At 34.0% G+C, this 16,958-nt stretch overlaps 1 protein-coding gene across 1 annotated transcript in view; it reads left to right on the top strand.

Annotated features, from left to right (window-relative positions):
- The window catches only part of LOC115213072, an 81,654-nt gene that overhangs the window by 7,499 nt on the left and 57,197 nt on the right, over positions 1 to 16,958 (top strand). The window contains exons 2-3 of the mRNA XM_029781982.2: positions 14,261 to 14,348; positions 16,784 to 16,872. Of these exons, the coding sequence (XP_029637842.1) occupies positions 14,261 to 14,348; positions 16,784 to 16,872 (177 nt within the window). The remainder of the gene's footprint in view (positions 1 to 14,260; positions 14,349 to 16,783; positions 16,873 to 16,958) is intronic.

The raw sequence follows: 16,958 nt of genomic DNA, 5'->3' as shown, positions 1-16,958 counted from the left end.
AGCAAAGCTTGCACTTGAAATTATATTTGTAAGCTCCATGCCTGTATGGTGCCGCCCTGTCCAGAATGCTCCATGTCACGTTGAAAGGTGGGGCTTCCTTTTCTTTTAGTTCCCAGACATATTTTGCTAGGCTGGTTTTCTTTCTATTCTCTGGGTATTTAAAAGAATTCTTATGAGAATAAAATCTTGTTTTAAATGAATTTTCTGAAGCCCCTGTGTATGTCTTGTATTCTGATGAGCCTTCCACTTGCACCTTGGCTCTATAAACTACTCCTTTCACTAGACATTTCCCTTCTAACGGACAGGAGCTTTCGTTTTTGCAATTACATTTCTTAATGGGCTCGGCACCATGTCTAATCTCAATTAGCTTCCTATTATGTTGGCTAATGTAAGAGGCGAAATTTCTGCAACAAGAATAGCTAACCTTCAGGGTTCTTCTATTAAATATTCTGTAGAATTTATGACCCTGCCTAAAATGCTTAGAGACTAATCTCAAAAATTCCTTACCTATATTAGTCTTTACGGCCAAATTGAAAGCCGGGTTGAACCACAAAACTTTCCTAGTCCTAGTTCTTCGTGCAGCATTATTATTAGCATTAAGCTGGTTGAACTGGATCTTCTCCGAGAATCCACTATTCTTTAATTGCGCTATCGTAATAAGGTGCAGCATTATGGAATGCTGCCAGCATTCCATAATGCTGCACCTTATTACGATAGCGCATTAAAGAATAGTGGATTCTCGGAGAAGATCCAGTTCAACCAGCTTAATGCTAATAATAATGCTGCACGAAGAACTAGGACTAGGAAAGTTTTGTGGTTCAACCCGGCTTTCAATTTGGCCGTAAAGACTAATATAGGTAAGGAATTTTTGAGATTAGTCTCTAAGCATTTTAGGCAGGGTCATAAATTCTACAGAATATTTAATAGAAGAACCCTGAAGGTTAGCTATTCTTGTTGCAGAAATTTCGCCTCTTACATTAGCCAACATAATAGGAAGCTAATTGAGATTAGACATGGTGCCGAGCCCATTAAGAAATGTAATTGCAAAAACGAAAGCTCCTGTCCGTTAGAAGGGAAATGTCTAGTGAAAGGAGTAGTTTATAGAGCCAAGGTGCAAGTGGAAGGCTCATCAGAATACAAGACATACACAGGGGCTTCAGAAAATTCATTTAAAACAAGATTTTATTCTCATAAGAATTCTTTTAAATACCCAGAGAATAGAAAGAAAACCAGCCTAGCAAAATATGTCTGGGAACTAAAAGAAAGGAAGCCCCACCTTTCAACGTGACATGGAGCATTCTGGACAGGGCGGCACCATACAGGCATGGAGCTTACAAATATAATTTCAAGTGCAAGCTTTGCTTATTAGAAAAAATGCATATATTATTCAAAGACAATATTCTTTGAATCAAAGAAGTGAATTAATGAACTTATGTAGGCACAAGGCTAAATTTAAAATGTCGAATATAAATATACCATATGGATAGAGTATATATTTTGTATTTTGATTTTTTGATTTTGATTTTGACTCTTGAGCGCTGCAACGGACCTATAGCAAAGTCTTATTGTTTCTACATATATATTAGGAAAAACCTACAAACTTTGTTTTCATGTTATTGTATTGCATAAGATTACCTTGATTATTTATATTACCTTGATTATTTATAAATGACCCAAAATAGGATGTTATATTTTATTTTATAGGTCTTTCGTATATATTTTTATTAATGCACCGAATTTTAAAAGCAATGTTTTTTTATATAAAAAAAGCAATGTTGTCAAATTTAGAATGTTTATATAAGTTTGTGTATAGCAAAGCATATGTATTTGTAAGCATACGTATCTGTGTATGTGTAAGTGAAAGTATGCTTGTGCTTAAGCACGCATACACACGACGGTATGTATATGTATCGATTCAAACTTGTGTATGTATACTGGCCTCTATAGATGCCAAATAACATCGCTACAAATTTTTTTCCCCACCCCTCCTTCGTTCCTTTTTCTCTCTTTCCCTTTCTTTCGTTCCCCCTCCTTGCTCAGTATATGAGAATTGCTACATAGATGAATTTTAGCTTGCGTGCGAGACGTTTTGCGTGAATATATGTACACATGCTTTTATGTGTATAATTTAGATTCATATTCATACGTCTGTATATGTATGTATGGCGTTTACGCGCATCCTTTTGTGTATGTTGATATATATATGTGGATTTTAATATAAATATGTATTGCAGTATTTATAACAGGTTTAATTTCTATGCATTAATTGTACTGTCTTCATTAACGGCAACAGGTTTTTTCCTCGGTATTTTCCTCGGATTTTATAATTTTTATAAGTTTTTATATATATATACATATATTTTTGACCTTTTTGTTTATCGCTCGAAGATTGACCGTTTTTTCTAAAGGGCCAATCAAACAAGTCCATTTCTTTTTAAAGGTGTAGCGTTTGTAAGAGTATAGATTGAATTAATATATATGTTCCATTCTAGCAAGAACTGTCTGATGAACGGCAACGAGAAACTCAGAGTAACAGATTTTGTTGAATTTTCTGCTGCTTAAAATAAAGCATATTACTCTACCACTGGTATTTGAGTACTCTTTTTTCCACCTTGTTTCACATTATGTGTTTACTCCGTCTATATATATATATATATATATATAATAAACATATATATATATATATATAATAAAAACTTATAAAAATTATAAAATCCGAGGAAAATACCGAGGAAAAAACCTGTTGCCGTTAATGAAGACAGTACAAATTAATGCATAGAAATTAAACCTGTTATAAATACTGCAATACATATTTATATTAAAATCCACATATATATATCAACATACACAAAAGGATGCGCGTAAACGCCATACATACATATACAGACGTATGAATATGAATCTAAATTATACACATAAAAGCATGTGTACATATATTCACGCAAAACGTCTCGCACGCAAGCTAAAATTCATCTATGTAGCAATTCTCATATACTGAGCAAGGAGGGGGAACGAAAGAAAGGGAAAGAGAGAAAAAGGAACGAAGGAGGGGTGGGGAAAAAAATTTGTAGCGATGTTATTTGGCATCTATAGAGGCCAGTATACATACACAAGTTTGAATCGATACATATACATACCGTCGTGTGTATGCGTGCTTAAGCACAAGCATACTTTCACTTACACATACACAGATACGTATGCTTACAAATACATATGCTTTGCTATACACAAACTTATATAAACATTCTAAATTTGACAACATTGCTTTTTTTATATAAAAAAACTTGCTTTTAAAAATTCGGTGCATTAATAAAAATATATACGAAAGACCTATAAAATAAAATATAACATCCTATTTTGGGTCATTTATAAATAATCAAGGTAATATAAATAATCAAGGTAATCTTATGCAATACAATAACATGAAAACAAAGTTTGTAGGTTTTTCCTAATATATATGTAGAAACAATAAGACTTTGCTATAGGTCCGTTGCAGCGCTCAAGAGTCAAAATCAAAATCAAAAATCAAAATACAAAATATATACTCTATCCATATGGTATATTTATATTCGACATTTTAAATTTAGCCTTGTGCCTACATAAGTTCATTAATTCACTTCTTTGATTCAAAGAATTATTGTCTTTGAATAATATATGCATTTTTCTAATAAGCAAAGCTTGCACTTGAAATTATATTTGTAAGCTCCATGCCTGTATGGTGCCGCCCTGTCCAGAATGCTCCATGTCACGTTGAAAGGTGGGGCTTCCTTTTCTTTTAGTTCCCAGACATATTTTGCTAGGCTGGTTTTCTTTCTATTCTCTGGGTATTTAAAAGAATTCTTATGAGAATAAAATCTTGTTTTAAATGAATTTTCTGAAGCCCCTGTGTATGTCTTGTATTCTGATGAGCCTTCCACTTGCACCTTGGCTCTATAAACTACTCCTTTCACTAGACATTTCCCTTCTAACGGACAGGAGCTTTCGTTTTTGCAATTACATTTCTTAATGGGCTCGGCACCATGTCTAATCTCAATTAGCTTCCTATTATGTGGCTAATGTAAGAGGCGAAATTTCTGCAACAAGAATAGCTAACCTTCAGGGTTCTTCTATTAAATATTCTGTAGAATTTATGACCTGCCTAAAATGCTTAGAGACTAATCTCAAAAATTCCTTACCTATATTAGTCTTTACGGCCAAATTGAAAGCCGGGTTGAACCACAAAACTTTCCTAGTCCTAGTTCTTCGTGCAGCATTATTATTAGCATTAAGCTGGTTGAACTGGATCTTCTCCGAGAATCCACTATTCTTTAATGCGCTATCGTAATAAGGTGCAGCATTATGGAATGCTGCCAGCATTCCATAATGCTGCACCTTATTACGATAGCGCATTAAAGAATAGTGGATTCTCGGAGAAGATCCAGTTCAACCAGCTTAATGCTAATAATAATGCTGCACGAAGAACTAGGACTAGGAAAGTTTTGTGGTTCAACCCGGCTTTCAATTTGGCCGTAAAGACTAATATAGGTAAGGAATTTTTGAGATTAGTCTCTAAGCATTTTAGGCAGGGTCATAAATTCTACAGAATATTTAATAGAAGAACCCTGAAGGTTAGCTATTCTTGTTGCAGAAATTTCGCCTCTTACATTAGCCAACATAATAGGAAGCTAATTGAGATTAGACATGGTGCCGAGCCCATTAAGAAATGTAATTGCAAAAACGAAAGCTCCTGTCCGTTAGAAGGGAAATGTCTAGTGAAAGGAGTAGTTTATAGAGCCAAGGTGCAAGTGGAAGGCTCATCAGAATACAAGACATACACAGGGGCTTCAGAAAATTCATTTAAAACAAGATTTTATTCTCATAAGAATTCTTTTAAATACCCAGAGAATAGAAAGAAAACCAGCCTAGCAAAATATGTCTGGGAACTAAAAGAAAGGAAGCCCCACCTTTCAACGTGACATGGAGCATTCTGGACAGGGCGGCACCATACAGGCATGGAGCTTACAAATATAATTTCAAGTGCAGCTTTGCTTATTAGAAAAAATGCATATATTATTCAAAGACAATAATTCTTTGAATCAAAGAAGTGAATTAATGAACTTATGTAGGCACAAGGCTAATTTAAAATGTCGAATATAAATATACCATATGGATAGAGTATATATTTTGTATTTTGATTTTTTGATTTTGATTTTGACTCTGAGCGCTGCAACGGACCTATAGCAAAGTCTTATTGTTTCTACATATATATTAGGAAAAACCTACAAACTTTGTTTTCATGTTATTGTATTGCATAAGATTACCTTGATTATTTATATACCTTGATTATTTATAAATGACCCAAAATAGGATGTTATATTTTATTTTATAGGTCTTTCGTATATATTTTTATTAATGCACCGAATTTTAAAAGCAATGTTTTTTTATATAAAAAAAGCAATGTTGTCAAATTTAGAATGTTTATATAAGTTTGTGTATAGCAAAGCATATGTATTTGTAAGCATACGTATCTGTGTATGTGTAAGTGAAAGTATGCTTGTGCTTAAGCACGCATACACACGACGGTATGTATATGTATCGATTCAAACTTGTGTATGTATACTGGCCTCTATAGATGCCAAATAACATCGCTACAAATGCATTTTCACACCAATTTTTTCCCCACCCCTCCTTCGTTCCTTTTTCTCTCTTTCCCTTTCTTTCGTTCCCCCTCCTTGCTCAGTATATGAGAATTGCTACATAGATGAATTTTAGCTTGCGTGCGAGACGTTTTGCGTGAATATATGTACACATGCTTTTATGTGTATAATTTAGATTCATATTCATACGTCTGTATATGTATGTATGGCGTTTACGCGCATCCTTTTGTGTATGTTGATATATATATGTGGATTTTAATATAAATATGTATTGGCAGTATTTATAACAGGTTTAATTTCTATGCATTAATTGTACTGTCTTCATTAACGGCAACAGGTTTTTTCCTCGGTATTTTCCTCGGATTTTATAATTTTTATAAGTTTTTATATATATATACATATATTTTTGACCTTTTTGTTTATCGCTCGAAGATTGACCGTTTTTTCTAAAGGCCAATCAAACAAGTCCATTTCTTTTTAAAGGTGTAGCGTTTGTAAGAGTATAGATTGAATTAATATATATGTTCCATTCTAGCAAGAACTGTCTGATGAACGGCAACGAGAAACTCAGAGTAACAGATTTTGTTGAATTTTCTGCTGCTTAAAATAAAGCATATTACTCTACCACTGGTATTTGAGTACTCTTTTTTCCACCTTGTTTCACATTTATGTGTTTACTCCGGTCTATATATATATATATATATATATAATAAACATATATATATATATATATAATAAACATATATATATATATAATAAACATCTTTTAAATTGCATTTTCAAACCTTCTCTCGTATGTATATATATATATATATATATATAGAACAAAAATGCAATAGAGGACAATAAAACATTCGGACAGATAGACGATGCAAAGGCAGACTGGAGAAACAACAATCAGAAGGACAGGAAAAAAGACGGGTTATTCGTGGCCTTCTTTCTTCAGTCAAGTTTACCAGAAGTCCTTACTGTTTCAAGCAGTTACACTTGAGACAGTCCGATCTGGTTGCTCCCCAAAAAGACTAAGATAAGAGCATTAAATTTTTTGTAAGAAATCTATCGAACGTGTACGGCAACTAAGACAAAAACGGAGATCACGGTACACAATTACAAAAAGAAACAGCAGGTGTCTTTCGACTGAGAACGAATCAAATTGAGCTTGCGTGTATGAAGTGAAAGCCTAAAGGCAGGAACATAGGAGATGGACATAAGAGGTGCTGACGGTCGGCAGTCAGACCAAAGAAGAAAGATCATAGCTGGTCGGACACCGGTCACGTGGAAGGAGGAGAGAGAGGTTGGGGTAGCAGGATTGAAGGATTAGAAAAAAATCAGAGAAAAAGGGAAAGGTACAGGGGAGATAAACGAGTGGGAAATAGTGGGAGTTAAAGAAAGAGAGTGCCAAGAAATGTGTGAGAGAGAGGGGGAGCAAGAAAAAGAAAAGAGGAAGAAAGTATGAGTGGGACTAAAAAATAGAGTAAGAGTCGTACAAAATTTAGATACATGCCTACTATAAGGTGAGCATATATATACATATACATACACACACACACATATATACATATACATATGTATGCATATATATGTATACATATATATATATTATATATATATATATATATATATATACATATATATATATATATATATATATATATATATATATATATATATACATATATATATATATATATATATTACATATATATATATATATACATATATATGATAAATATAAGAGAGTGGTCACTATATGGCTCACTCTAGCACCAGTTAATCCAAAAGGTTTCAACCACTAAAAATACATGTTTCCCATGAAAGTCAGTACGATTGTTAGCTCACACGGACAGGGCAAATAAAAAATAACAAAAATACAGATTATTTTGGGACAATTGTTTCGCTGCGAAACAATTGTCCCAAAATAATCTGTATTTTTGTTATTTTTTATTTGCCCTGTCCGTGTGAGCTAACAATCGTACTGACTTTCATGGGAAACATGTATTTTTAGTGGTTGAAACCTTTTGGATTAACTGGTGCTAGAGTGAGCCATATAGTGACCACTCTCTTATATTTATTTTGTAAAAATATTATAATATATTATAAAATATTATAATAATCCAGGTTTCTCGGAGCACTAGGCCACTTGGTGTTGAATGGATATACTATTAAATTAGTATCTAATTCTCTCACCCTTATTAATTAATTATAATTATGCTGCATTTATTTCTAAATGCTGTATTTGTTTTCCGTGAAAGTTTGGCGCGCTGTTAGTTGGGGCATTTGAATTATAACGTCGGATGTAATCAATTGAACCGCACGCGTATTTATCGTTATGGTAAAATCTGGCGTGTGATTGAGTGGATTTCATCCAGATAGTTTTGGCCGACGAGCTACAAGTGGATTTTTTTGTAAGTAAAATTACATTTAATTCATTAATAGCGAAACAATTGTCCCAAAATAATCTGTATTTTTGTTATTTTTTATTTGCCCTGTCCGTGTGAGCTAACAATCGTACTGACTTTCATGGGAAACATGTATTTTTAGTGGTTGAAACCTTTTGGATTAACTGGTGCTAGAGTGAGCCATATAGTGACCACTCTCTTATATTTATTTTGTAAAAATATTATAATATATTATAAAATATTATAATAATCCAGGTTTCTCGGAGCACTAGGCCACTTGGTGTTGAATGGATATACTATTAAATTAGTATCTAATTCTCTCACCCTTATTAATTAATTATACATATATATATATATATATATATATATATAATATATATATATATATATATATATATATATATATATATAATATATATATATATATATATATATATATATATATATATATATACATACATAATTGCATATAGCCATACATAAATGTAAATAAGGACTTATGTACACATACATGTATGTATGCATGTATCAATTTAAAGGATGATAAAGTGTACCTTGAACCTATAGGCCCTTTAAATTGGATTTTATCCTGATTTTCGTGAGGCTGAAGCGATTAAAAATAGAAAACTCCCTCGCTGAATGGGACACCAGTCCATTACTGATTTAACCTTCAAGGTAACGCAGTTACTCATTTTAGCTGAATGAACTGGAGCTATATAAAATGAAGTGCGTTGTTTAAGGACACAACGTATTTCTTAGGCCGAGAATAGAAATTATTACTGCTAACACTATGGAAGCTATTTATTGTAATCACTTTTGGATGATAACATGTTGATAAAAGTAATATGTTAATAACACTAAGCGGGGGATGTAAGAGTTCTGGACCTTTGATACTTATAAGTGGATAGCTTTTTACTCAATAATAAATCTTAGAGCGAGTTATAAACAGTAGCTGCAACACATCGTAACGTATATTTGCCATTTAAATATGGCTAACCACTAAGGGTGGATGCTACTGTAGTTTGTAGCCCCAGGAGGACACCTCCTCCAGCTGGCTATAGACACACTTTCTGTGCCCTATCAGTATTTGCAAAGGGAAGCCATCCTTCCCGTCTCCAACTTATGATACACACAGACTCGAGTTTCTGAGTATTGACCCGTCATCGGCGTGTGACAATCACAGTTGTCCATGAAAAGTAGGTTCCCTTCACAAATACATATACTTTTTCCAGTATCGTAAAGACACTGATATCGAAAAAGTGTAAACAAGCAATAATAAATCTTAGAGCGAGTTATAAACAGTAGCTGCAACACATCGTGACGTATATTTGCCATTTAAATATGGCTAACCCCTAAGGGTGGATGCTAATGTAGTTTGTAGCCCCAGGAGGACACCTCCTGTTTGAACTAAAGAATGTAGGTCACATTTATTTTTGGTAACAATATTCGTTTGATAACATTATCAGTGACTATAATAAAAAGCTTTGATTTACATGTAAATTCAAAAATGTGTATATATTCCAATATTGCCAATTACATCAACCAACTTAACACACCAGTATCTTATCTGCCAGCACCAATATATGATTCTACTAGCATCGTCTCGATTACCGCTATCATCCCCACGATGGTCATCACCGCCACCATTACCACCACCACAGCACTTACCTTTCACTGCACTTGGTTCATTTGATTTTGATATATCACCATAAGTATGATATTAAAAAGTTGTGAATTTTTAGGGATCTACTAAAAAATTTTGATAGCAAGTGGAGCTTTAATTTCGATAAGCGGATAACTTTCAATTCATTATCCATGCTGTATGTGGACCCTTATATATTGATAACAATAACCATTTGATTGCATGGTCAGTGAGTATAAGAAACGACTTCTACAGTATTTTGAAAATCTTTTGTAAAATTAGAATGTGTTATTACTGACTGCAGAAAGAATGGGAATGAATTGGGGTGACCATATACGAGCAGTTCTTCATATGAACAAACTGAATAGCAAACAGTTTCTTGAATTTTGATCAATGAGCAACGAGCAGGCTAGGCACGCATATAAGTTACTAGGAACCCATTCACTTAGCAAGCTGAAATTTGAACCACTAGCTATGACTAAACTACACATGCATATAAGTGCTTGCAGAGTAGGTACAAACTGTTCGTTAACGTCTATGTATTGATTTGATGTAGCTTCAAAATTTACATATTTTATAAAGAAAATAATATATCTCATATATTTTGATTAAAGTATAATATGAATCGACAGAAGTAAAACAAAGGAAAAACGCACGCAATCACAAAAGCACGGATATACATATACGTATATATTCATGTATTTGCTTTTGATGGACGGACAAATAAAACACCATGATAGAACATACCTTTTATACCGGTGTTCTTTGTATGGCTACCTCTACTTTTACATTCGTAGTGTACCTCAGGTGATCCTATATAATAAGTTCATTTCAGAGAGATATGGCTACCATTTCTAGTAGGTCAAACAGTTAAGATGAGGCTTCTTGATTTAGTTCATCAATGTGAGTTTAAATTTACAGTAGGAAATGCAAAAGTTCATTCTCTATAAATGGGAAGTTGAATATAGCATTCTTGGTTATACTCTTTACTCTCTTTACTCTTTTACTTGTTTCAGTCATTTGACTGCGGCCATGCTGGAGCACCGCCTTTAGTCGAGCAAATCGACCCCGGGACTTATTCTTTGTAAGCCCAGTACTTATTCTATCGGTCTCTTTTGCCGAACCACTAAGTGACGGGGACGTAAACACACCAGCATCGGTTGTCAAGCAATGCTAGGGAGACAAACACAGACACACAAACACATGCACACACTTATATATATATACATATATACGACGGGCTTCTTTCAGTTTCCGTCTACCAAATCCACTCACAAGGCATTGGTCGACCCGGGGCTATAGCAGAAGACACTTGCCCAAGATGCCACGCAGTGGGACTGAACCCGGAACCATGTGGTTGGTTAGCAAGCTACTTACCACACAGCCACTCGAGGTCAGAATTAACAGTGAAGCTGACAAAATCTAGGATGTCAAAATCAAACAGTGATTAATGCTAAGACATGTAATTACGAGGGGTGTTCATTAAAAATTTACCCTGATCCACTTCCAGTTATTGCGAGAAATGGAACTTGTACAGATATAATTATACGTGTCTCTACATGTCACATTGTTTGTTTGTTTGTTATGGCTACTGAAGTGGACTAAGGTGTTATAATGGGGGCAGTTGTATGCAGATCAGTGATTATGTTCTTATACTTGAAAGGTCGTACACCAAAAGAGACTTTCGATGAGATGAAAGAAGTTTATGGTGACGATGCACCATCATACGACGTAGTCAAGCACTAGCATCACCAGTTCAAATGTGGTCGGACATTGGTGGAAACTGTTCCTATTCCTGGACGACCACGTTCCGCCGTTGATGATGACACCATCCATAAAGTGGAAGCTGCCATTTTGGAGGACTGCTACATAACTATTCAGCAGCTAGCACAAGAAGTAAAGATAACTGTACGGTCCGTGGAAAAAATCATTCATCACCATTTGTACATGCGGAAATTGACTGCACCATGGATTCCCCGGATGCTCACACTTTTCCAGAACCAGGAACGAGTCAATTGCTCCCAGGCTCTTTTGGCAATGTGCCAAGAAAACGAGGACTTTTTCGGCAGACTTAACACACAGGGTGAAACATGATCCTGAAACTAAAGTCCAGGCGAAGTAATGGAAGCATGATAATTCATCACCTCTAAAGAAGGCTCGTGCCCAACTCTCAGCAGGCCATTTGATGCTCCGTCTTTTGGGACCAGCGTGAAGTAGTGATGATAAATTTTCTGACAAAGGGCACCTCAATATTATGCTTCTCTGCTGCAGAAATTGTAGGACGCCATGAAAGCAGAAAGGCACGGCATGCTGAGCAAAGGAGTCCGCCTCCTCCAAGACAACACCCCAGTTCACAATGCACATGCTGCCCAGATGAAAGGACACTTCTGCCGCTATGAAATCCTTCCTCATCCCCCTTACTCTCTCGATCGCGCACCATCTGACTTCCGCCGCTTTCCAACCATTGAACAGGAGACACTTTTCGGATGATGATGAACTTATATCCGAGGTAAAGTCTTAGTTCCAGATACAACCTACCGACTTTTACAGGTGAGGTTTTCACAGCTGCATAAAGTGATGGGAGAAGTGTGTCACCATTGGTGGTGGCTATGTAGTGCAGGACTAATAATTATACCAAGTTTCATCTATCCAAGTCCTTGGGAAGTGGGTCAGGGGAAATCTTTGATGAACACTCCTCGTATATTATCTACTTTATATACAACAAAGCATAAATCAGAAGAACTGAAATAAATTTAATCATTTCAAAGTTTCATAGATGTATATCAATATCATAAAAAGAATGTACTTACATTCTTATTTAACCCTCAGTGAACTGTGAGGTTTTTGTAATATTAACATTTAAGATTAAGGCACTGAAGAATCGATAATGTTGAAATTCTTTTAAAAATATAATGATTAAATTATGCAAAATATTCATTAAATACTTTTATGTACAAATGTTTATTTATCCCCGCCTCTGTGTGTGTGTGTATGTGTGTGTGTGTGTGTGTGTGTGTGTGTGTGTGTGTGTGTTTATGTTGGTATAGTTTTCCCATGCCTGTGCTGGTTTATTAGTGAAAATTTGAATAGAAACAGTCGAAATTGTAATGATATAGAAGTTTCAGTGGCACGATAATTTGTTTACGAAATATAGGGTGTTATTTTAATTATGTATTTTATGATAATAACGTACATCGACTGGGTATAGATGTCTGTGTGCTTGCATGTATGCATTTTTATGGTTGTATGTGAGTAGATTTGTATGTAAGCATGTGTGTGTGGGGGGCTGGTATCTCTTATGTTGTGATTTGTCTATGTATGTGCGTGTGGGTGCACGTTTGCAAGTGTGCGTGTGTGGATGTTGCTTAACAAACCAACCGTAAAGAAGACAATTGTAATTTAAATTTAAATGTACAAGCCAATCATATTTTAGCGTTCGATTCTTAACTATTTCTGAACGTAATTCTGTTTTTGTGTCACAGTTGAAATTATAAATTGCACTCGTATATACATCTATACACCTGTGGAACTTAATATCATGTAAACAAAATGCTTTTATTTCTCATTTTGTATGTATATGTAGATATTTAATGCTTTGCATGGTACTGTAGTACTATTGTTGTTCTTGGTTTTGCTATTATGTTGCTAATAATGTGATCTTTATATTGTTTTGCTAGTATTAGTGTTACTAATAATAAGAATAATGATATTGGTAGCATTAGTGGTAATGATAATAGTAATGATGTTAACATTAATGACATTTTCTAAATTAATATAAATTAATATAATGTACTCTTGACTATGTATATCTGCATTTGAGTATTAATATGTGTATGTTTTCTACATTGTAATATCATAATATTAAGTTGAAAACTGTAACATTGAATATGGAACATATGTATGTTTATTGATTTATATTATTTATATTATTATGTATATGTATATATATATATATATATATATATATATTATATATATATATATATATATATATATATATATAGATATAGATATATATATAGGAGTATATGCACTCATATGTATGTATATATGATATATTATGGGTATGTACCCCACTTATATGGGTGTATATTTAATTTGGTCTGTATTTCATAATCTCCGAAGAGGCCTTGGGATATTTTTGTAAATGTCTCATTTATAACTACATATTGACCTATCACACATGGCTAATATAAGTAAAATGAGACACCCATATCTACATGGCCGAAACAGCTGTAAGATTAGTTTATATTTATATTTATATTCTCTTATACATATTGTACTTATTGTATCATATTACTCCTTCATGTACACTGTTTTGTTCTATATTATTATGTTTGACCTTAATGTTCATATGTAGTGGTTTAATAAAGTATGTGATTGGGTATTATCTGGTAGTTGATAATTGATTTAGATGTATTTCTCCATTTTCTTATTTTGTATATATGTATATATATATATATATATTATATATATATATATATATATATATATATATATATATGAGTATGTATATGGATACATGCATAAATATCACAATTTTTTTATATTCAGTACATTCATTGGTTACATATTGTTGTCAGTTGTAGGCGCTGGTAAAATAATTGAAACCCAAAATAACTTCAGAGAGTGCCGCGATTTTCTAGACGAGTATGCCACGACAGATTGTCAGTAAGTATATGCAAATATAAACATAAGCAATAAAAAATAAAAACAAAATCTAATGAAAACACAGAAAATACAGAATCATACAAAAATACGCAGGAAACTAAAAATTAAAGTACAAAAAACATGCAGAAGCACAAAAAACATGAAGAAGCACAAAATACACACACATAGATTGGTGTATACTTCTTTTGCGATTAAGCAATGAATGAATCCAAGCGCGATGTATAGAAATCGTGGCCTACTTGATACTGAGATCCCATTTCAACAAACTTTAGGTAGGCCGAAGTAGTGTCAGGATGCAGCATTTAATACTATTAGTTGGAGGTAACAACCAGCAGAAAAACAAATGATCTATCAGGCTGTTTTAAGCAACACACTCCGAATGTTTTCCCTTATATTTTGATATTTTATAACTTACACTGAAGATATAGATGCTATTTACTCATAATCATGTGGGCTCTAGAGGGTATAGAATCTCTGATGGGTTGAGAATACGTATTTCACAGTAAGTCATACACATTTGGTCTCCACCATCTCTCATCTATGCTACTGAGAAAATATAGCATACATCAATTAACACAATCTGCTAACCCATTTCAACAGGCTGTCCAAAAGAGGCAATCTAATAGATGTAAAACAATTGAAAATAGGGAACTGCTCATATCTGAATGCCAAAACTATTTCGTCATGCTGGTTTGATGAAAGTAACGAAGTGATTCAAATGATTCAGCAGAGTCCTGAACATCAACTTCTATTGAGGCAAAAGAAATAACGAGTTCAAAAATATTATTGAGTCTAGCCTTTATGACCACGAGAGTAGGAGTTATTGAGTGCAATCCTTAACGGATAAAATTTTGAGTACTCCTCTCCCTCACCCCGATAAAGATCCATTATGATAGAGAAAGAGCATGACGACGGGTGATATTAAAACTGAAAGTCATAGTTTTGGACCTGCATACCACTGCGTGTGGTTGTGTGGTCTCTCTTCTCTGTACCCCATGGCAGAAAGGAAGTTAGGTGTATTCTGGAGACTAATGTGAAAGCTTCTTTAGAATTGTCAATGCTCATTAGTAGCACAAAGGACTATCAAAAGCGTTCGAAACGTTAGCTGTTCTTCAAATTAACGAGCCAATGGAGAAGTCATTACTTAGTCACTTAACTGCAAACAATTCGTATTATTATCTAAAAATTATTGATGAGGCTCAGCCTGAGGCCAAACAGTGAACTACAGCAGCAGAAACCACAACAATAACAAATAGCCAGCTGATCAAGGCAAGTAGTTAGCCTACTTTTTGTGGTCAAGATTAAACGGAAGGAAAAATAAAGGAAGCACTCATTCTTTATGCATAGAGCATGCATACTTTATTTGACAGAGGCAACAGAACAAGTCTTTTCTAGAAACCAGACCTCGTAGCAATAAAACTGGCAGGGCAAGATTAGTATAGATGATTAAACCTTATGAACTAGACGATGGCTACATGTTTTTCAGGGAAGATCGAGACAGAAAACCAGATCCATGCAATTAATCTAGCTTTTAAGAGTAAGCGAATGGATTTTAAATTCCCTTGCATTTTAAAAATTTCCCTTGCTTTTTTATCAGTGTCTATACACTTGCCCTGAGAAACAAGTAAGAAGAAAAGAAATTATACAGCCATCTTCATTTGTCAATAAAGAAAACGGTTGCTATTTATAAGCTTGTCCTACTGTAAATTTAGATGTCAGAGTCGATTGTTACCACTAGTGCTATGAACGAACTCTAAAGCCTCACAAAATTGAGGAACAAATAGAAATAGTTTGTTCCTTCAGAATAAGTTTGCAGCGAACCATCACAGCATTAGCTAGCTTTTTAAAATATTCAGTAACTATATGACTAAGTGAATACATCTCAGGTTTTGACAACGGTATTTATTGATTATGGTTTTTATCCGTAAATGGGATACTGCAATATAAAGATCATCAGGACCATGTGATGAGCAGACTGTTAGAATAACCAAACTCGTAGGTAAACATTCACTCTCTACATTTCCTAGATGAATTTCAACGAAGGAATATGGATACTGAAGAATCTTAGAAGAGGACTGTGGAGTTTGAGAACCGAGTCTATGAGATTCTTTCAATGACGAAAAATTAGTCTCCATTGATTTCATCCAGACAATACACAATACATGAACCACTGACACGAGACCAAATTGAAAGGTGGAATTCGTAGTTCTTTAGTTATATGTCAACATTGGTTAAGCAGATCTATGATAAAAAGTGTTCCAAATGTTTGTATTCTAGACATAATATAAATTATTCAAACTCTCATTATTTTTAAGACTGTGGGGTGTGATTTGTGGGATGTTCGGTTGCTATTTCTGTGTTCCTGTTATAATGAAATAATATTGAAGGTATCTGATTTAAGTATTTCATTAATTGTTATTAATAATCTTTTACAGACGTGTTCAGAATATTCACCTCTGTACTCAAATGCTCAATGGACAGATAAAAAGTCGTGGAAATCAAGAAATTAATCGCCTGAAATGCAGTGAGTATATAATTCATATAATTCAAATATCTAGTATTTGATTCTCATCTATGAAATGAGATGGGATATCATATCTTGCTCTAAAT

Source organism: Octopus sinensis, linkage group LG6 (genome assembly GCF_006345805.1).
Source record: "Octopus sinensis linkage group LG6, ASM634580v1, whole genome shotgun sequence".
NCBI lineage: Eukaryota > Metazoa > Mollusca > Cephalopoda > Octopoda > Octopodidae > Octopus > Octopus sinensis.
Note: the sequence above shows the minus strand (reverse complement) of the source record. Positions and strands in the feature narration are given on the sequence as shown.